This window comes from Schistocerca americana, chromosome 1, assembly GCF_021461395.2.
Source record: "Schistocerca americana isolate TAMUIC-IGC-003095 chromosome 1, iqSchAmer2.1, whole genome shotgun sequence".
Classification (NCBI taxonomy): domain Eukaryota; kingdom Metazoa; phylum Arthropoda; class Insecta; order Orthoptera; family Acrididae; genus Schistocerca; species Schistocerca americana.
In genome coordinates this window covers 414,091,991-414,115,397 of record NC_060119.1, presented here as the reverse complement: position 1 = coordinate 414,115,397, position 23,407 = coordinate 414,091,991, and the positions used below count along the sequence as shown (strand labels likewise).

Below are 23,407 nucleotides of genomic sequence, written 5' to 3'. Positions count from 1 at the left end.
TTATTTCGATTGGAACTTGCATATATTATGTTTCTTCAGTGGCATTAAGCAGGAAAACTAGGAAAGGGAGCGAATGGAAGAAAGCTGAACAAACCTTGCTGACCAGTGAATGATGCTGGTTCTGCAATAAATATTTATGTGGTTGATTTTGTTACTAACCTTGTGATAACTGCTGTTTTACAACAGTCGAGAAACACTTTATAGGCATTTGAATGATTAGGGAAGAATGACTCCAACTTTGTTTTTCACTATGAGTCAACAATTTTTATTCTTTAAGCACTGTATAGTAAAGTTGTAAATGTGATACTATTTACTCTGTTAACCCACAGACATGAGCTTTACAAGTACTACAATATTGAAGAAACATCTATTTCTCATTCAATTCTTTAACTATATCTTCGAATAAATCTACATTCAAAATGAAGAAAAGCAAATGCTAATGCCACACTGTCCATATGGTATTGGGCTATAAAAAACAAAATAGGATTCATGTAATTGACTCTCTTGATGAAGGTATAGATAAAAACTGCAAATAAGCTTTTCATATAAAATAGTCTCCCACATTTTTTAATATTAATAACTATTAATTAAATTGAACGTGTATTTCCCTAACTCTGCGTTTGACATATTTTTAAACTGTTCTCTTGTGGATCTCTTATTCCCAGAATTTTATTATCACTCACAAATGAAGTTGATGTAAATTTATTCTCTTTGCACCAAATTCATTGAAAAATGAACAATGAAGTTTCATTGGTTTGCTCTCCTCTCGCAGTAGCATACAGTTTTGTTTTTGTATGTTTGACAGGTCAGCACTGCAGACACTGCACCGTGTTAGCTCGAAGGCACGTGAGCATAACCATTTTTTAGGTGGTCTCACACATGATTGGGTTGCTTACTATGAACAACGTGTCGAATCGGATCGCTCGTGCCTCAACGAGTGGCATGCCATGGATAACCTTGAGTCAAGACGTCCCCCGTCACCTGACTCAGTGCGCACTAAGTGAGTTAGCATTAAAGAATTTGATTAGTTTGGTATCCTAGTTAATCTTTACAATGTAAAACAGGGAAAATATTCGGAATTGTATGTAATTATTTGCTAAACTCTAAACCTTAAGTGCTATCTTATGGATTGGTGTTATAATACTTTTTTGGAAGAATGAAGAGTTCTGGATGCAAAATTTCTACTTTTACCATGGTATCCCTGTTTTACTACAGTACTAATTTAGTCAGTTTTCCTATTCCTTGACAGAATGTAATGAAATTCTCGATTATGTATACCCCTAACAAGGAAGAAGAAAAAGAAGAAGAAAATTACCAGGCAAGGTGGCACAATGGTGAGCACACTGGACCCCGTCTGGCCATCCTGATTTAGGTTTTCTGTGATTTCCCTAAATCACCCCAGGCAAATGCTAGGATTGTTCCTTTGAAAGGGCACGTCTGACTTCTTTCCCCATCCTTCCCTAATCTGATGGGACTGATTACCTTATCTTCTGGTAAACCTTGCCAGCAAGACTCACCGGAGGAGAAACACCCCTCTGAAGATGTCCAGCGAAGCACTGGACGAAACGTTAGGAGCTGAAGAGTTTCATGGACCACATCCCGCAAGGTTTACCAGAAGATATGTCATCCGGTCATGAAAGCCTTCATACTGATGACCTTGCTGTTTGGTTCCCCTCCCCCACAAATCAATCAAACAACAAAAAAATTGAAGCACATGGAATCTGTGAGGTGGGAAACAAAGTGAAACATCATGGGTTGAGAGGGTGCTCTTTAAGTGCCCATACCATGTTTCTATCTCTTTCTGCAAGAGTTCCTCTTTCAGTATCTTCCCTACCCTTCATTTCTGATTCTTTCTTTCCCTGTTACCCCTATCCTACTCATGAGAAACTTCATTTCACATGCCTGTAATCAGCTTACATCTCTTTTCTTCATTACCCCCTGTTTCAGATGGACAGATCAGCATTGGGATGTTGGAACTTCTGTACATTACTTTTTTGTGGGTTATCTTTGTGCCAAACCTGGCAACAGTCTTGACGCAGTGGCTACACTGGTTCCCGTCAGATCACTGAAGTTAAGCACTGTTGGGCGTGGCTGGCACTTGGATGGGTGACCATTCGGGCTGCTGTGCGCTGTTGCCATTTTTTGGGGTGCACTCAGCCTCGTGATGCCAGTTGAGAAGCTACTCGACCAAATAGTAGCGGCTCTGGTCAAAGAAAACCATCATAATGACCGGGAGAGCGGTGTGCTGACCACACGCCCCTCCTATCTGCACCCTCGGCTGAGGATGGCACAGCGGTCAGATGGTCCCGATGGGCCACTTGTGGCCTGAAGACGGAGTGCTTTGTTCCAAATCCGGCTCCTTACACTTCCCAGGAATGCTACTGCCTGTCTGCCATATTCTGTGATCTCTTTCTCATTTCTTCCCCTTTCCTCTGTCACACTTCTCCAATACTAGGCACTTTCCACCTTTTTCAATTGTTCATCTCTGAGTCTTACTCCGCTAGTTTGTGTATCTTTCTTTCTAGTTATAACCAGGATCTCACATCTGTTTACATTACATTTCATTCCATCCTGTCTCGCAGTTTCTTTCCAAGCACTCAGTTATTCCTGAAGCTCCGCCTCCCTCTTTCCTCGGGTCATAGTCATCTGCAGACACCATTATTTTCATCTTGTCTGTTCCAGTTTTCTCTGCCACATTAGGCATTATCTCATCCAACAACGAGTGATAAAGCACTGCCCTGTTTCACACCGCTTGTTTGCTGGAACAATCCGTCCTTTCATTTCCCACTCAACTCAGACTTCCACAGAACATCTCATCCTCTCTTTTCATGTCAGGTACCCAATGCGATGATCCTTCCTTATGGTGGTCAAATATGGTTGACTGGAACCTTGATGATGAGTATACCTGCCCTCACATTCCCATGCTATCCAACACTGGACCACTGTTGCATCCAAATGCACCACGAGTAGGGATACTGCATGATTCAACCAGCTGATCAAATAGACACACACAAGGGGCTTCTTTCATACTCTGTCAGGTGTTGATAACATTGTTTCACTTGAGTATGCGACACATCTGTGACTTTCACAGTGATCACTCGATATCTGGGGATTACGTCCTTTATATACCCAACCAGGCATGTAACATCACTAAATGTGAAAAACACTACTGCTGTCTTGTGACAATTCTACCAGTTCAAAGAATTTCAACTCTAATTATAATTTATATACATGCTCATGATTTTGTGTGTGTGTGTGCGTGTGTAATACACACTATAAATACAGTTCCCCCTGAGGAATGTTATTGTGATAAGTTGTGAGAAGCCTTCTTTCCATGACTGGTTATTGGAATTGGTGCATATTTTTCCCCATGCAGTTTATTCATGGATAGTAAAGTATTAATTCCATAAAGAAGTTTGCCATGAAAAGATAATTTCACCATATTGAACTACTTTGACAGGTGCTGGGAGGAATTGACATTTGACACTTGTTGCAATTTAACTGTTAATTTTTCTGAAGCAGTATTTAATTTTAGACTGAAATGAAGTTGTATGTGATTGGAGTACAGTTATTCAGTTGATATTGTTAAGTGACATAATGTCTATATGCTGATCATAGAATTCCTCTTGTAGGCCACGGGAGCGTGAGGAGACAGAGCATGTGATCCGATCAACACTTAAGGAGATAATGATGTCAGTGGACTTAGATGAGGTTACATCTAAGTACATAAGGAGCCGCCTTGAAGAAGATCTTGATATGGATCTTGGTGAATTTAAATCATTCATTGACCAAGAGATGCTCACTATCTTGGGACAGATGGATGCTGCCACAGAGATATTTGAGCATGTCTATCTTGGCTCTGAATGGAATGCTTCAAACCTTGAAGAATTACAAAGAAATGGGTAAGTAAATATTTATTCCTGACAATTGTGGAGATTTCAGAAAGTGATAAAAATAAGAGAAAGAAAGTTGTCTTTTAATTTAATCTTTGACTTGTTACTATCTTATAAATGGCTGGCTTATGCTCATTTGCCTTCATATGTATGATGCAAGAACAATTTTAAGCAGGCATAAAGGATGTATTTATTTATAATTGGGTTCTATTTCAGTGTGAGGCATATTTTGAATGTGACTCGAGAGATAGATAACTTCTTTCCTGGGATGTTTAACTACCAGAATATTAGGGTTTATGATGATGAGAAGACTGATCTTTTGAAACATTGGGACAATACATTTCGCTACATTACAAGTGCCAAGTAAGTAGCTGAATTAACTGTGATTCATAGCATTAGTGCTAGTCCATGAAGTAGCCATAAGAGTGAAAACACACCATTTTGAAGTTTATTTTGTGCTTACTTTGTTTGTATACTGATAAACAGTGCCAATTTATTGGTCAGTTGAGGCATCTTTCCTATCTTGCGATACTTTTGTATACATCTTACTTCAATGATGACTCAACTTGAAGTGAGTTTCGGTCAAAGATTACTGCTTCCATATCAATGAATGCATGCCTTCACTCTTCTTTTTCTGGCAGTAGTTATATCCACTGTTTTTATTTTCATTTTTCATTGCAAAGCAACTAACTTTAATTTTTTTGAAGTATCTGGTGGTTGAGAAACTCTATAGAAAATAATAGATATTAGATCAGTATTAAAGGAAGGTGCAGGTTGCTGCATTACTTAAGTTGTATATCCGAAACTTCGTAACAATTGTAACTGTTTTCCTTTCTCTTTTGTTTTACAGGAAAGAGGGTTCCAAGGTTTTAGTACATTGCAAAATGGGAGTCAGCCGTTCTGCTTCAGTAGTGATAGCCTATGCGATGAAAGCATACAACTGGGATTATAAAAAAGCCTTTGAATATGTTAAGCAAAAGAGAAGCTGCATAAAGCCTAACACCAGCTTTATCTCACAGCTGGAAACATACCAAGGAATGCTAGATGCAATGAAACACAGAGAGAGGTTGCAGCGTTCAAAGTCCGAGACAAATCTGGGCAATTCCCCAGCTTCTGAAATGTCAGGAGACCTGAAAGATGCTTCAGAGAACCGTCAAACTACTCTCAGAACTCTCACTGTCCCTTCCTCCCTGACACTTTCATCATCAGGGCGTGAGCTGGCCAAGTGTGGTAACAGACCGAAATCGTGGTCACCAGACAATGCTGTTGCATCATCTATGTTCGCAGCTGCCAGTAATGGTGAGTATATTTTTTACACTTAGTCCATATTCTATCACATAATTAAGAAGATACTTTATGTCTTTGTTCGTCCAAAAGGAAAATGGGAGTACATAATAGTATTTATGAAGTTGGGAATGTGGCTTTCCCAAGGAAAGATAGTGATAAATAGTCAGATGAATTGAAAGCAACCACTGATAAATGTTGTAGAGCTATTGTGTCTTGCTACATGTTTGACATATTATATTACTTAGCCACAGAAAAATAATCACTTATTTTGTGAAACTTTCTGTCTGCTTCATACTAGTAATGTGAAGTATGAGCACAGACTTTATTAGGTTAAGTGTCTGATAGTATAATGTACAGAGGGACGGTTTCATTACAAAACTTTTGTTAAAACCAGGAATTGTTAGATGTGATCACAGGTGGAACAGAGACCGGCAGCTGACATTAAGTATGAATAAATGTAAAATCTAATGAAAAGGATAGTTGCTACTCACCATATAGCAGAGATGCTGATTCGCAGGAAGGCACAATAAAAAGACTTTCAGAAAGTTAGCTTTTGCCCAACAATGCCTTTGTCATAAGTAGGCAGCATACACACATGCACGCAAACGCAACTCGCATACACATGACAGTTGTCTCTGGCAGCTGGAGCCAGATTGTGAGCAGCAGGGAATTATGGGAGACGCAAAAAAACTGGCAAGTATGGAGGCATACAGGCAGTTAGTGTTCTCCAACATCCATGACTGCAACAGGATGAAGACTGGATTATTTTAGTATATATGTACACCATAGCCTTTCATGTGTGGCTTGTAAAGTAAGTTTGAAGACCTGGATATGAAACGGAGATAAGGGTCCAGTAATGAAATGATTAAAAAGCTGATAAAATAGAATCAAAATATAAAGCTGTTTCCTGTATAGATGAAGAACAAGGATAGGTTGTAATAGAACTATAGAGAAGAATTTATTTTACAAGGAAATTGCCCACACAGCAGTGACATCAGTTATCTATTCTCAACAGTATGAATGCGATGTTCACTTGATATCTGAAAGGTACATTAACATATATGAAATAGCTGTTCATAAATGTTTGAAAAGTAGTTATTCTCGTACATACACGCTCAAGTAAAAAGCAATGTTTCATACATTTTTATAGCTTTGTTTATCAAATCTTCATTATTCATGCATTTTGATATAAACAGTAGTCCTGCTATTATTTTTTTGTGTGTGTTTTGTCTTCTTTGGGTTTTTTTGTAGCATTCTGCATTAATTAATCAATGATCTCTTAATACAATTGACAAAAAAAGAATTTCCGTTTAGAAGAACCCTTATACAGTTCCTTTTTTTACTTCTATATTTTATTTTCCTGGAAAGTGGAATACTGTCTCCCTTCATCAGGAATTATTGCTGAATGATTTGTGGCCTGTCAATTTCCTGTCTTTCTTCCTGATACAACATTAATGCATTTTGTACATGGATTGAATATCAGAAAAATGATGCAATAACCAGTCCTATGTTTTTTTCTTTCTTTTTGTTCCAGCTCCTTCATCTGTATCTCTGGAACGTTTGGATGTCTGTTGTCAGCAGGAACAAGAAACTGTGCCACAATTGGTACGTTCTCGAAGCACTACCTCTCAGCAAGCACCACATCTTCCACATGGAACTTCAGATGCAAAAAATGTTCGTATGCCATGCGTCAATGGGGAAGCATACAGTGTATCCCAAAACAAAGTGGTCTACCTTCCAACAACCGAAACTGCTGTAAAAAGACGCGTCAGTGAACTTGAAGCTCGTAGTCGAGGTATCACTGCAGGTACTGTTTCAAGTTTCTGAATTATTAATGTCAGTTAATAAATACATTATTAAAGAAGTGTGTATGTAACCACCATGACAACAACAACAACAACAACAACAACACCGCGCGCGCGCGCGCCCACACACACACACACACACACACACACACACACACACACACACACACACTTGTTCCATTGTTTGTTAATAGTTATCTCAAATTATAAGGTCTCCAACAAACATCTTTTTAGAGTGAACATGAAAAGTGTATCCTTTGTGTCTATCTTTTTCTTAAAAAGAAGATAGATTTAGCTTGACTGACGGTCTGAACACCACAGTGTTTCACTGAGGATGATTCTGCTATATTTGCCTGCCAAACAACAATGTGAAGTATTTTTTCACACCTATAAGGTGTTGTAATGATTTGATCAAAAGAAAACAATGAGTGCTCATTCAAAGGAAGATGGAAATAATGATATACCCTCACATAATGGCAAATAATAAAGAGGCTAGACAACCCAGATTCCCTAAACAGAGGGATTCATCTTGCAAGCTATATTATGCCTGAGGCTAACTTTTGTAATTTGTTTCTCCATCCATGTTCATGACTACATATACATTCACAGCTTTTGAGAAAAGAAAAGCTGGTTCATAGACATTCATGTGTGCTCACATTGTAGATTCTTTTGCAGAAGCATATAAGGGATTATTTAATTTCATTAATACCACTACTAAAAATACCCATTTTCAAATAAATGTAACCAAAACAATGATAGCTTGGGTCAGCCTATGCAGTGCTGTTTACTACAGCACCACAGTCTTTCAGGAGGAGAAGGAGGAGGAGATGGTAGTTAACCACATGCTTTCTTTCAAATTTCAGAATAAATTGGCTTCTGTTGAAACATTATGAGGAGCAGAAAATTGGAGAATGAAATTTTTGCTCTTCAGCATTGTGTGTGCTGATATGAGACTTATTGGCAGATTAAAACTGTGAGCTGGACCAAGACTTTAACTCGGGACCTTGCCTTTTTCGGGCAAGTGCTCTAAGTGGAAGGTAGGAGACGAGGTCCTGGTGAAAGTGAAGCTGTGAGGACAGGTTGTGAGTCATGCTTGGGTAGCTCAGTTGTGAGCTACCCAAACACGACTCACGACCTGTCCTCACAGCTTCATTTCTGCCAGTACCTCACCTACCTTCCAAACTTCACAGGAGAACCACAGAAGTTCTCCTGTGAACCTTGCAAAAGACTAGCACTTCTCGAAGAAAGGATATTGCAGAGACATGGCGCCACAGCCTGGGGGATGTTTCCAGAATCAAATTTTCGCTCTACAGCGGAATGTGTGCTGACATGAAACTTCCTGGAAGATTAAAACTGTGTGTGCCGGACCGAGACTCGAATTTGGGTGGCTCAGATGGTAGAGCACTTGCCTGGGAAAGGCAAAGGTTCCACGTTCGAGTCTCGGTCCGGCACACAGTTTTAATCTGCCAGGACCATATCAGTGCATACTCAGCTGCAGAGTGAAAATTTCATTCTGGTAACATCCTCCAGGCTGTGGTTAAGCCATGTCTCCACAATATTCTTTTCTTCCAGAAGTGCTTGTCTTGCAAGGTTCGCAGGAGAGCTTCTGCGAAGTTTGGTAGGTAGGAGACGAGGTACTATCGGAAGTGAAGCTGTGAGGATGGGTTGTGAATTGTGCATGGATAGCTCAGTTGCTGGAGGTGCCAAGTTCGAGTCTGTCTGGCAGACAGTTTTAATCTGCCAGGAAGTTTCAGAAAATTGGAAATTATCCATTAGAGAAACTGTTTCTAAATGCAGTGATCAGCCTACACCCAACAATTAAAATTTTTCGTCATTCAAGCATATCCCATGCATGCATCTGAGCGTTAGTTCCACAATAATTGTGAAACTAGAGAAAATCAGTGATTAAAAAAAGTGAAAACAGTGTTACTGACTTCTGGATGGATTGTCTGTGGCAGCTGAAGGGTTAATACAGAACTAAAGCAGTAGTATCAGCCATATAGGTACAGCCACCAATATAGAGTGTTCTCCAGGATATGATTAAAGCTTTAGGGGTGGAAATGAAAGCTCTGTGCCTACCGGTGCAAACTAATTCTATAGAAAGCTGGTTCGAGAACATTTTTCCCCCCACATGTGGAAGGAGTTGGCTGTTAAAATTGATTTTTACCTATTTTGGTGAAAAAGGTAGGCAATGTCTTATCACTAGAGTAGGTTGCTACCTGCTGTGCAACAGATTTAGGTCTAGGCATGACTCTTGCTCTAAATCGAATATGTTAATATACAAGGCTTGTTCAGAAAATTAGTTCTGATGCTATCTGGCATATGGGGGAGTGGGTTGGGGAGAGTCAAGTAGTTTCAGCACAACTATGTCGTTCGGCCCAATATAAGTCTGACATTACTGTGGAAAGGTTATTAAACTGTTGTCTATACCGTAAATGTAAATCAAAATGGCTGCTATCAACGAAAATCCGTCCTACACTGAATCCGTTTCATGTGAGAAAAAATACGTGAAACCTTGGGCAGTATATGGAGGGACATAAAGAGGGATAGTGCTATAACCAAATAGTGTTGCTTCTTTCTGGAAGATCGGACAAATTTTATAAATGTCCATAATGATGAAAGAAGTGGACAGCCATCTGGTATGATGAATGAATTTGTTGCAAAGGTTAATGACCAAATCAGAGAATATCACTGGTTCACAATTACAGAGTTATCATTTAGATTCTCTCAGATAACATGGGGAGTGTTGTATCTATTTGTGACTGTTGGTCATCACAAATTTTGTGTTTGATGGGTCCCAAAGCTTCTGACTAATGTCCATGAAATGAAGAGCCTGGTAGCCACTTTATTGCTTCTGATGCAATACGATGCAGAACAACATGAATTCCTCAATGACAGTGTGACAGAGGATGAAACATGGGTTGCATACGTTAATGTGGAGGAAAAAACCAATCAATGCATGAAAACAGTTCTTTTGGGATTTTTTGTTGATTCTATGGAAAGTGGAACTAGAATAAACTCTGAAATTTGCTATCAAATCATAAAGATGTGTTTGACTTTCAGGAGAGCAGTGCCTGAAGTCTTCAATGACTGCTATAGGAGAATATCTTCAAATGTTCTTGCACAAAATCCAAAGAAATTCTGATCATAGGATGAGGAATTCCACCTTATGCCAGACACCTTTTCAGTTTTGTTTTGCCCAGACATGTTTCAGCATTTTTTGTGCTATCTTCAGTGCTTTATTTTATTTTCTTACTGTAAATTTGTAGTTACATATCAACATTTAGAGAAACTTCTGCTACAAAATATTTAGAATTGTGAATGAATAATTGTTGTAGAATATTATACACCATTTGTTTACAGTTCACAGTTGAGATATGTATTAACAACCTGATGCACTCTATGTTGTTTATTACATTATGTTTAAAGTTCTAGCGATAATTTAATTGGAAGACAGCAAAACATAATTTTTGTTTTTCTGTTTATTATCCATTCACGGACAGATATGAGTATACATCACTTTTGTGTGTGTGTGTGTGTGTGTGTGTGTGTGCAATAAACAACATACAGTGCATGAGGTCATTAATACATACCTCAACTGTGAATTGGAAACAGTGTATAATATTCTACAACAATTATTCATTCACAATTGTAAATATTTTGTACCAAAAGTTTCTCTAAATGTTAATATGTAACGACAGTTTTACAGTAAGAAAATAAAGTAACCCACTGAAGGTAGCACAAAAAGTGCTGGGTAAAACGAAACTGAAAAGGTGTCTTGCATAAGGTGGAATTCCTTGTCCTATTCTCATAGCAAGCACGGATATAAGAAGAACTGCAACAACACAGGATGAAATTCTGGTCATATATAAAGGCTGTTAGTGGCACCAAAGTTAACATCTAGTCACTCATGGATAAGATAGGAACTGAAACTGAGGGTAGCAAAGCAAAAGTGGAAATGCTAAACTCTGTTTTCAAATGTTCCTTTACCCAAAGAAAAATTCAAGAGCGTTGCCCCAGTTTAATTTTCATACCACTGAAAAGTTAAGTGAAATAGATATTAGTGTCAGTGGTATTGAGAAACAGCTGAAATTGTAAAAACTCAACAAAGCCCCAGGACCTGATTGAATCCCTATCAGATTCTGTATTGGATTTGTGGCTGAGTTAGCCCCTCTTTTAATTATATAGTATCATTGGTTGCTCGGGTAAAACATCTGTGCCCAGTAGTTGGAAGAAGACACAGGTCACACTCATCTACAAGAAGAGCAGTGGAAGTGATCCACAAATCTACTGTCCAACATCCTTGAAATCGATTTGTTGTAGATCTTAGAACATGTCCTTAGCTAAAACATAATGAAGTATCTCAAACAGAATGACCTCCTCCATGCCGACCAACGTGGGTTCTGAAAACATTGATCATGTGAAACCAAGCTGACATTTCTTACATGATATACTGAAAGCCTTGGATCAAAGCAGTCGGGTAGATGCAGTATTTCTCGATTTCTGAAAAGCATTTACACACTTATTTCTACACTTGTTATCAAATGTATTACCATAAGGGTATCAAGGGAAATAAATTTGTAACTGGATTGAGGATCTTGCTTGTTGGGAAGATGCAGTAAGTTATTGTTGATGGACAGTCATTGACAGATGTGAACATAACTTGTGGGCTTGCCCCAGGAAGTGTGTTGGGACCCTTCCAGTTCATGTTGTTTATTAATGACCTTGCAGACAATATTAAGTGTCCTCAGATTTTCTACAGATGATGCAATTATTTGTAATGAAGTACTGTATGAAAGAAGTTAAATGAATATTCAGTCAGATTGTGATAAAATTTCCAAGTGGTGTAAAGATTGGCAAATTTCTTTAACTATTCAGAAATTTACAATTGTGCACTTCACAAAATGAAAAAAATTAACATGTGACTACAATATCAGTGAATCACAGGTGAAATAAGCATTCTCTGTTTAGTATTTTAAACATAGCTGCGCAACAGCAACGGTTCCACGTAATAGGATTAAAAACAGCCGACCAGTTGCAAAGGATAAAGTAATCTTTACCTAGGTTTCGATAGATTTAAATCTATCTTCTTCAGAAGGCGGCAGTATTACATTAACATGGAGTGATATGTCGTTATCGTTTTTACAAACATCTGCATAGCTCCATTAGTCCAAATAAAATATAGCCCTGAGAATAGGGTTTGTCAGACAAATAAAAATAAGTACATGGAAGTTGGAGAGCGCATCTTCTGAAGAAGATAGATTTAAATCTATCGAAACCTAGGTAAAGATTACTTTATCCTTTGCAACTGGTCGGCTGTTTTTAATCCTATTCTCTGTTTATCGAGCTTAGCTTGTCTAGAAATGAAAGTCGTTTTACATGACATGAAAAACATTTACTTTCTTCAAGTTACTAACTGAAAACACAATTGTCTGAGCAGCAAAGTCTCACTTTTTTGTCATGTGGACTGTCATCTTGCTAATAACATGAAAACGCTTTGGGGAAAACCTTATTAAGGAAGTATTGTGTGTATGGAAAGCTGTTGTGAAGGAGATCAGGGAATTAATCCTAAGAAATTTGTCTGTGCAAGTGCTGAAGATGTGGATTTATTTTATCATACACTTTTTTGTTTTATTGGAATGAGATATAATTACAATTTTGATGTGGTTGGGGACCTAACAACAGTTAGTTTCATAAGCTATTGAAGTGTATATTTACTGCACTTTTTTCTTTTTTATTCCAGAAATGGAGTAAGGAAAAATCACACTTCTTTTAGCTTCCAAAACAAACTGTTCTTATATGTACATCCATATCAAAATTGTAAATATTTCCAAAGTACTCTCAGTGTAGTAAATCAATGAAATGAACTGTGTATGTTAAAATAAATTCACATTTTTAGTAATTACATAGATGGGTTTGAAATATGTCAAGCAACTGTATAATGACTGTGGACACGAGTGACTCTCCAAATGAAGAGTTGTTATTTAGTTATGTTGGTTGGTATATAATTTCCGTAGTTATAGGTTTTGCTTCTGGCTTTTAATAGTGATCCTTGCCTATTGTAAACAATGTTCTAGATAATGGTGACTGTAAGTCTTAGTGACTATCCTATTGGAGTGATTTATATTTTTTCTATTAATGTTTGGTGAGTCATATGTTGGTTTTATGACTTCCAGATTAACAGGTGTGTTTGTTTTTAATAGCAGACTGTGCCATATTTTTAACACATATTTAAATTACCTAGTTTTATCGCCATTGCTGCCTAGATCCTTTTTCTTTTAATCAAGTACCAACTTCTCTGCCAGAGCTTGCAAGTCATGGTACCAGGACCTTCACTGAGGATTCGCTTTGTCACTTCACACCTTCAGTTTTTGTTTCATTGCAATGATTTTGAGAAATTTAGTTTGTGTGTTTACCAAAAAACATGTAACTGATATGAACAGTATCAGATATTATATATTTGCAGTAGACAGTACTACATAATTGGAACATAACAGTAAGCCCTTCACAATTCCCATCTAAATATTGCCATAAAAAAGTACTTGTACATAACTATATTCTACAATATGTACAGACCCCGTAAATATGTATGTGCTTCATGACATACTTCTGTTTTTACATCTTCGTAGACTAACTGCATTTGAGTTTCTACAATTGTATCTTTAGACTTATAATAGCCTCCTTCCTTCCCTCCTCCCAATAGTCTTTCTTAGTTGTTAGCTACTGCTCAGTACATACTTTCCATTTCGTTTCCTTCATACTGACACATGTTGTACACTTTCTCAGTAATTTTATTTGTTCCATTTCTCTACCTGCATACATTCCGTAGCTTTCTTAGTTGTTAGCTACTGCTCAGAACATACTTTCCATTTCATTTCCTTCATACTGACACAAGTTGTACACTTTCTCAGTAACTTTATTTGTTCCATTTCTCTACCTGCATACATTCCGTAGCTTTTCCTTTACTGTGAATGTAATATAATAATTCTATGTGTTCTCAGAATGCTGTGCGCTGATTCTCCTGACAGCTGTCCTTTAGTATGTGTTTTCTTGCCTTACTCACATCACATCATTCATTCATTCATTCAGGGGGTGTAGCATTTCACATAAGGAGACATTGTATCATGGAGAAACTGTATTTATCCACTGTCAGGACCAAAATGCAAGTTTTGGTGATGTCTGGTATTGGTTTGTTAGTAAACCATCTTAAAGTTCATTTTCAAGCATGTTGTTGTTGTTGTGGTCTTCAGTCCTGAGACTGGTTTGATGCAGCTCTCTATGCTACCCTATCCTGTGCAAGCTTCTTCATCTCCCAGTACCTACTGCAACCTACATCCTTCTGAATCTGCTTAGTGTATTCATCTCTTGGTCTCCCTTTACGATTTTTACCCTCCACGCTGCCCTCCAATGCTAAATTTGTGATCCCTTGATGCCTCAAAACATGTCCTACCAACCAATCCCTTCTTCTAGTCAAGTTGTGCCACAAACTTCTCTTCTCCCCAATCCTATTCAATACCTCCTCATTAGTTATGTGATCTACCCACCTTATCTTCAGCATTCTTCTGTAGCACCACATTTCGAAAGCTTCTATTCTCTTCTTGTCCATACTAGTTGTCGTCCATGTTTCACTTCCATACATGGCTACACTCCATACAAATACTTTCAGAAACGACTTCCTGACACTTAAATCTATACTCGATGTTAACAAATTTCTCTTCTTGAGAAACGCTTTCCTTGCCATTGCCAGTCTACATTTTATATCCTCTCTACTTCGACCATCATCAGTTATTTTACTCCCTAAATAGCAAAACTCCTTTACTACTTTAAGTGTCTCATTTCCTAATCTAATTCCCTCAGCATCACCCGATTTAATTTGACTACATTCCATTATCCTCGTTTTGCTTTTGTTGATGTTCATCTTATATCCTCCTTTCAAGACACTGTCCATTCCGTTCAACTGCTCTTCCAAGTCCTTTGCTGTCTCTGACAGAATTACAATGTCATCGGCGAACCTCAAAGTTTTTACTTCTTCTCCATGAATTTTAATACCTACTCCAAATTTTTCTTTTGTTTCCTTTACTGCTTGCTCAATATACAGATTGAATAACATCGGGGAGAGGCTACAACCCTGTCTCACTCCTTCCCTTTCATGCCCCTCGACTCTTATAACTGCCATCTGGTTTCTGTACAAATTGTAAATAGCCTTTCACTCCCTGTATTTTACCCCTGCCACCTTTAGAATGTGAAAGAGAGTATTCCAGTCAACATTGTCAAAAGCTTTCTCTAAGTCTACAAATGCTAGAAATGTAGGTTTGCCTTTTCTTAGTCTTTCTTCTAAGATAAGTCGTAAGGTTAGTATTGCCTCACGTGTTCCAACATTTCTACGGAATCCAAACTGATCTTCCCCGAGGTCCGCTTCTACCAGTTTTTCCATTCGTCTGTAAAGAATTCGCGTTAGTATTTTGCAGCTGTGACTTATTAAACTGATAGTTCGGTAATTTTCACATCTGTCAACACCTGCTTCCTTTGGGATTGGAATTATTATATTCTTCTTGAAGTCTGAGGGTATTTTGCCTGTCTCATACATCTTGCTCACCAGATGGTAGAGTTTAGTCAGGACTGGCTCTCCCAAGGCCGTCAGTAGTTCTAATGGAATGTTGTCTACTCCCGGGGCCTTGTTTCGACTCAGGTCTTTCAGTGCTCTGTCAAACTCTTCACGCAGTATCGTATCTCCCATTTCATCTTCATCTACATCCTCTTCCGTTTCCATAATATTGTCCCCTTGTATAAACCCTCTATATACTCCTTCCACCTTTCTGCCTTCCCTTCTTTGCTTAGAAGTGGGTTGCCATCTGAGCTCTTGATATTCATACAAGTGGTTCTCTTCTCTCCAAAGGTCTCTCTAATTTTCCTGTAGGCAGTATCTATCTTACCCCTAGTGAGATAAGCCTCTACATCCTTACATTTGTCCTCTAGCCATCCCTGCTTAGCCATTTTGCACTTCCTGTCGATCTCATTTTTGAGACGTTTGTATTCCTTTTTGCCTGCTTCATTTACTGCATTTTTATATTTTCTCCTTTCATCAATTAAATTCAATATTTCTTCTGTTACCCAAGGATTTCTATTAGCCCTCGTCTTTTTACCTACTTGATCGTCTGCTGCTTTCACTACTTCATCCCTCAGAGCTACCCATTCTTCTTCTACTGTATTTCTTTCCCCCATTCCTGTCAATTGTTCCCTTATGCTCTCCCTGAAACTCTGTACAACCTCTGGTTCTTTCAGTTTATCCAGGTCCCATCTCCTTAAATTCCCGCCTTTTTGCAGTTTCTTCAGTTTCAATCTGCAGTTCATAACCAATAGATTGTGGTCAGAATCCACATCTGCCCCTGGAAATGTCTTACAATTTAAAACTTGGTTCATAAATCTCTGTCTTACCATTATGTAATATATCTGATACCTTTTAGTATCTCCAGGATTCTTCCAGGTATACAACCTTCTTTCATGATTCTTGAACCAAGTGTTAGCTATGATTAAGTTATGTTCTGTGCAAAATTCTACAAGGCGGCTTCCTCTTTCATTTCTTCCCCCCAATCCATATTCACCTACTATGTTTCCTTCTCTCCCTTTTCCTACTGACGAATTCCAGTCACCCATGACTATTAAATTTTCGTCTCCCTTTACTACCTGAATAATTTCTTTTATCTCGTCATACATTTCATCAATTTCTTCATCATCTGCAGAGCTAATTGGCATATAAACTTGTACTACTGTAGTAGGCATGGGCTTTGTGTCTATCTTGGCCACAATAATGCGTTCACTATGCTGTTTGTAGTAGCTAACCCGTACTCCTATTTTTTTATTCATTATTAAACCTACTCCTGCATTACCCCTATTTGATTTTGTATTTATAACCCTGTAATCACCTGACCAAAAGTCTTGTTCCTCCTGCCACCGAACTTCACCGATTCCCACTATATCTAACTTTAACCTATCCATTTCCCTTTTTAAATTTTCTAACCTACCTGCCCGATTAAGGGATCTGACATTCCACGCTCCGATCCGTAGAACACCAGTTTTCTTTCTCCTGATAACGACGTCCTCCTGAGTAGTCCCCACCCGGAGATCCGAATGGGGGACTATTTTACCTCCGGAATATTTTACCCAAGAGGACGCCATCATCATTTAATCATACAGTAAAGCTGCATGTCCTCGGGAAAAATTACGGCTGTAGTTTCCCCTTGCTTTCAGCCATTCGCAGTACCAGCACAGCAAGGCTGTTTTGGTTAATGTTACAAGGCCAGATCAGTCAATCATCCAGACTGTTGCCCCTGCAACTACTGAAAAGGCTGCTGCCCCTCTTCAGGAACCACATGTTTGTCTGGCCTCTCAACAGATACACCTCTGTTGTGGTTGCACATACGGTACGGCCATCTGTATCGCTGAGGCACGCAAGCCTCCCCACCAACGGCAAGGTCCATGGTTCAAGCATATAAAGTAAAATAGCTTCATAATTTTCATTAAAACACAAATAAGTATTGTAAAGCATTAAAATGCACATACCAGATTATTGTTCACAAAGCATATTGCTGGTGTGCTATGTCAAATTATCTGGACATTGTTAATATAGCTTGCTTAGGGCAACAAATGCATACAGCTTCATGAAATTGTGAAAATATCACAGTGCCTTCAATGCAACCGTAAGACTCATTATCTTTGACACCCTAAATAGGCTATGTTAACCATATGACTACAGTTTGTGGGAAGCACCAGCTACAGACAGCGGGTGGAGCGACTTAGTTACTCTGTGGCTGATCAGCTGAGTTGTATTTCTGCTATTATTCTTTGCTGTAATGTCTTTGACAGTACTCTTTTTATACATTGTTAAGTGGCAATATTTAATGTAATAATCAAGAAAATCAATAGTTATTACTCACTATGCTGGGGAGTTTCTGTATCTGTAGACTACACCATGAGCAATTCTTATAAGTTTGGCATAGCATACCAAACAAAATGCTCTATGTATAGACACACTATTGTTTATTGTTCATACTGGAAGGAATAATCGGGTACATGTACCTCTAATATATGTTATTTCTATCTGAGTTTTAATGGGGATTATAATGCTATTTGTGCATGGATCTGAAAATGGTTTGCTAAAAAACTGAAACTGATAATCACCAAAAACTTGCATTGTAATCTTATTGATAATAAATACTCTGTAGTATTACTGTCTTGATCACTGATTCTGGGATAGAGTCTTGTCTGGAGAATAAATCTTTCACTTTGCAGTAAACTGTGTGCTATTTTGAAACTTCATGCAAGATTACAACTGAAGCTCTTAGGACAGGGTGTGTATTGTGCCTAGATAACTCTTTTGGTAAGAGGACTGCCCATGAAAGGCGAGATTCCAGGAAGATTTAGGGCCTCTTTTTATTCTCAGCTTGGAAAAGTTACTCTTTGGGGTGATACAAGATTTTCAGTTGTGGTTATCTCTACATAATGATAATGCATACACTTAGTGAAAGACCTTTTTTCTGTCAAGAATTTAATTTTGTAACTGTTGTGATGTTCACCTGTACCGTATGCTTACTTTTACTGTTGATATTTGATTTTAATTTTGTGATGTTATGTAACTCTGTTACAGGTGTATCTACTAGTGAGGTAACATCTCATCTAGAAGAACAACCAACAGCTCCAGGCTTAACACCAATGCCATCAGCTACAGCTCTTCCAGTGCCTCAGCAACAAGTTAACACAGTTCCAGGAGGACACTTTTTACCTCCCAGTTTACCTGCTGCTACACCATCTGTGATGGCACCATCACCTCCACAGAGTCCACAACCAGCAACGTCACCACCAAGTCCACCGTCAACTCCTACTGCCACATCACCAACACCTCACTCAGAAACAGAAACCATTGTTCAAACAAAACTAGCACCGAGGATGCTTAAGGCAGTTTTAGTAAAGAAAGAAATTTGGGATCCAGGAGAGACGCGTGATTCTCCTACTGCTTGTACTGCTGCATGGCCCACCTCTTACGCTGCTGCAGCGGACGATGCAGGAACAACGTTTGTCTCAGAGCTGCGTCTCTCAGATCAACTGGCTAATGGTGACACAGTTCAGAAGGGAGTTGGCCGCAGAGACCCGTTTTCAGCTCAACTGGATCGTGTTTTTGATAGAGAGGAGCGCCGACCATATGATCAACGAGAGTGTCCCTCGAGGCAGAGTTCTTGGAGTTCCTATGATAGTGCAGTTGTTCTTGGATACCAGGTTTGTGTCTCTATAATATTAGTTGTATATGAAGCAGTAGAAACTTACTGTTTCATTACCATTCAATATTAACTAATGGGATATCTCTCTCTCTCTCTCTCTCTCTCTCTCTCTCTCTCTCTCTCTCTCTCTCTCTCTCTCTCTCTCGCTCTCTCTGTAAATCCTGTCAGTAACATTTTTGCTATTCAAATCATGCTCTTTTCTCATCTTTGTTGTGCTTTGTGTATAGGGTAATGTAAGCAACTTCTTTACCTTATAGGTACTGTGCTTTCTTCATTAATTTTGAGTGTATGAAGCACCTGAAAGATTCAAAACATAACAATTCTTTAAATTCGTGTTGTGTTTGTAATTCAGATAAAGTAGACGTGGAGAAATTAATTGAGTGATAGAGTGTATGATGACTTCGTGCATAGAAATGTTAACGGTTTCCTCAGTACAACGGAAACATCATTGAGATATGAATTTACATTTTATACATACAGAATAGCAACTTTGGAGTTACTTAAGTTAAATTAGATTTAGAAAAACCCCAAAAAAGTTACTATAATTCCTGTTATTCTCAGCATATTGAGGTAGTGTGCTTTTCTTGAGTTTGGTCAGTTGTGACAATGTTAAATAGTATTTTCCACCATCCTATAATTTTTACTAACTCAGTTGGCAGCTTTTATTCTTTCTGAAAACACACTTTATTTTCTCCCCCACATATACGGAATTTCCTGTTTTCTATAGCTACTTAATTGCTTGTCCCTTACTTAACTTGTCCATCTCTTATTGTGTCTTCAACTGACCAAAAGTCTCAGCCCATAACCGAGAAAGTATTGTTAGCCTGATCTTGAAGTCAACTGTCTAAGAAGAACCATAGTTTTTTGCTGCTTAAAGTTTTGAAAGTGAGGAGAATTGAAAAGTAGATAGTGCAGGGTCACCTTTCCATGTGCAGTGTACACCAGCCATGAACAGTGTTTCAAATTGTTTGATAATTCACGATCTTGTGTGTACTATGCAGCCACATAAACGAACTTAGTGAGGCAGCAGCTGAATACTGGCTAACATTGTTATATATTTGCATGCAGTACTAGAACATCATTTTCATTAGCTTTCTTTGTATTTTATTCCAGCATGCCACCCTCTGGATAACTCTTGTAAAAATGTAATGAATTTTTATTGCACACAAAATATTGATAACTTATTATATAGTGGAAATGTTGAGTCAAAGACAGGTACAACAAAAAGACTTCTAAACAAGTAAGCTTTTTGAAGAATTATTGAAATTTCACCATCGAGGCCAAAACTAAACTGACACAAAACTTATAGATTACACAGTAATATTCCGGAAGTCTTTCCTATTTTCTGGGATAAGATGTGTTATTGTTCATGTGGGAATGCTGTCTTAGAAAAATAGTGCTTCTACAGAATGGAATCTTAATCTGAGCAAAACCATTATATGACCAGCTTGCTTGATTTTCCTGAATCGTCCCAGGGCTCTTTAATGAGTTATATCTGACATTTTGTAGGTCATTTTCATAATGAAGACAGTGGAGATGTGTTAGAGTTATTGTCATAGTCATTAATAGAAAGCACTTGCCCAGACAAAAGATGGAGTATGCACATGGGAAGTATGTGGAAAATTGAAAGGGTGGGGGTTGTAGTAAGATTATCATTGTCATTCCATATTGTGTTTAAACAATGGAAAATATGGGATGGACTGTTCTTTTTAACTACTTCTTTTCTTGGCTTTGGTCATTCCTGCAGTATGCACTTCCCTGTATCACTCACATTCATCTGTTCTACTGTATTCTTTAACAGTTCTATTTTATGGAATTGGGGCTGTGCAGCAGTTGTAATGTCCTTTTTCAATATTATTACATTAACTCAGCTGTAATCAGTAAATTCTGCTTCTTCTCCTTCCTTCATCTTATCAGATATTACTGCTCTGACCTCCAGTCCAACTGTATCTTTTAATTAGGAAGAGAGGGGTTTAAATCCCTCTCTGGTCATCCTATAGTTTATTCTTGTATAACCAAGCTAGTTATCAGTCCCAGAGGGCCTTGCCATTAACAGGGTATTAAATTCTACTCTTCTGTTATCTTTTGACAACAGACACATAGGAGGACTCATAAGTATTTATCTCCTTAGTAGTAATTTTACTCAGTAAAGAGATATATATGCTTTGCCGATGATTATTAATCTTAGTCAGTAGAGTAGAAGATTTTTTTTCAAAGCAGTGTTAGATGCCTTCTACAGGGTACTCTGTTTAATCATATTTTGCTATCAGTCATGTTCCTCATGTTTCACCTTTATGCTAGAAACAATTTGCATACTTAATGTAAAGTATAAAAATGTACATTTTAATGCTATTCTCTCTGCCAGTACTATGTAATGTTTAATGTTTCTTTTTTAATTTCAGGGTGAACGGGATACGCCGTCCCGACAAAGCTCATGGGGTTCTGGAGACACAGGTCGGTGGGCTGCATCACGTAACAGCAGCTGGGGCTCTTACGACATGCGACCACCAGCTAGTGATCACCTCGGATCTGCTGCTACCGGCACTGTTAAGCGTCAAGCAAAGCAGAAATTAGAGCAAGGTGCAGGAGTGAAACGTGTTTGTGGTTCACCTTCTGAGTCTGTGTCAGGTGCAGGATGTCCCCATGGCCCATGTCCTTACCTCAGTGTAACCGATAGCAACAAAAATTCCTGTAATCATGGACTGTTCCACTGTGCCAGCTCTCCTGCTCTGTGTGGAACGCAAGGATCAGTGACAATGGGACCAAAACCTTCTGGGTCGGACCGCCTCTGTTTGTCAGCAGCTTCATTGCCATTGTCTGTCAGTGCTCCTGCAGCCTCCCCCGCATTTCGTTCATCTGAGCCGCCACCTCCCCCTTCTCCTCCTGAGACATCAGATGCACCATCACCCTGTGTCATCGGTACTACCCAATGTCCGTCAGTGAAACAGCAGAGGCTTGTTTTAGAGAACCTCAGTGATCTCTCAAAACGTAGCCGAAGTGGTCCATCAGATACTCCTGCAGCAGATGGCCTAGCAGGGATTGTGAAAAACCTTAAAAAGGAATTTGAAGCAAAGTCAAGTGGTGCATCGAGTGGTGATGTTTCAGCAACTCATTCAGACTGCACTTCAGAAGGGACTGATAAGAAGGTACGGAGCCTTCCGTCTTCACCTGTTAGTGGTCATCATAGTAGTACAAACATGGAGGACACGTCAGTGCGCAAACTAGTTGGCCATTATGAAGCAAGACCACCTCATAGACAGCGGCTGTCTTCTGAAGGTGCAGCATCTGCTCCCCCTCCTCCTCCTCCTCCTCTTCCTCCTCCTCCTCCTCCTCCTCCTTCTTCTTCCATGGTTACTGCTCCTCAGCCCCTGCCACGTGCTAGACCTGTGCCATTATCTGTCTCCGGTGCTGGTGTCGGTGTTGGTGCTGTTGCTGCTGCCGCAGCTGCAGCTGCTACTGCGACTGCTGTTGTGGCAGCAGCAGGAAGGAAACTGCAGCAAGGAAAGACACATCCACTTACTAGGCTGGCAAAGCCGCGCCATTCAAACCCTGTCTATAACACTATGTGATCTTATCTGTGATCTATTTATAAGCACTGGCCATATATCTGAATGGTTTTGTGTCATTAAGCTACTGAAATTTTACTGGTTGTTCTGTTTTAATTCTTTTATATGTGCTGATTTTTAGTTTCTCTCAATCCCATGAACGAGTTGTGAAAATTGTAATGTAACATGTTTGTAAAATGAATGTAAGGGCATCATTTCTGCATATTCCTTTGTGTCAACCTAATAAAACACAAACTGTTACAAGACACAGATAACCTACTTTTTTTTGCACTGAATAGGCTGAAATGACTAGAAAATAGCATGCTCAAATTTATGGTTCTGGAATCAATGAAGGAGAAAGAAGGCTGAATGCATTTTCACAAAATTTCATGCAGTATTTGAACATAAAGGCCATGTGAATGACTAAGTATATAATTAAATAATATTTACACACATATCATGTATGCTGTAATGAGGATAATACCTGTTATTGTCTTGTGTTGTCACAGTACAATTTGACTGGCAGTACTGCTGCCATTATAATTGTACCTCATGTTTCCACTGGTACTGTATGACTGTTATTCAGTGGTAACAATAGTGTATTG

At 38.7% G+C, this 23,407-nt stretch overlaps 1 protein-coding gene across 4 annotated transcripts in view; it reads left to right on the top strand.

The window, feature by feature from the left end:
• Positions 1-23,407, top strand: part of LOC124602126 (flocculation protein FLO11) — a 616,796-nt gene that overhangs the window by 592,616 nt on the left and 773 nt on the right. For all 4 annotated transcript variants that reach the window (XM_047136299.1, XM_047136297.1, XM_047136301.1 and 1 more), the window contains 7 exons: positions 806-1,000; positions 3,633-3,902; positions 4,110-4,256; positions 4,744-5,192; positions 6,715-6,987; positions 18,630-19,255; positions 21,660-23,407. The exon at positions 21,660-23,407 is cut by the window's right edge and continues 773 nt beyond it. In XM_047136299.1, the coding sequence (XP_046992255.1) occupies positions 806-1,000; positions 3,633-3,902; positions 4,110-4,256; positions 4,744-5,192; positions 6,715-6,987; positions 18,630-19,255; positions 21,660-22,826 (3,127 nt within the window). In that variant the 3' untranslated portion in view covers positions 22,827-23,407. The remainder of the gene's footprint in view (positions 1-805; positions 1,001-3,632; positions 3,903-4,109; positions 4,257-4,743; positions 5,193-6,714; positions 6,988-18,629; positions 19,256-21,659) is intronic.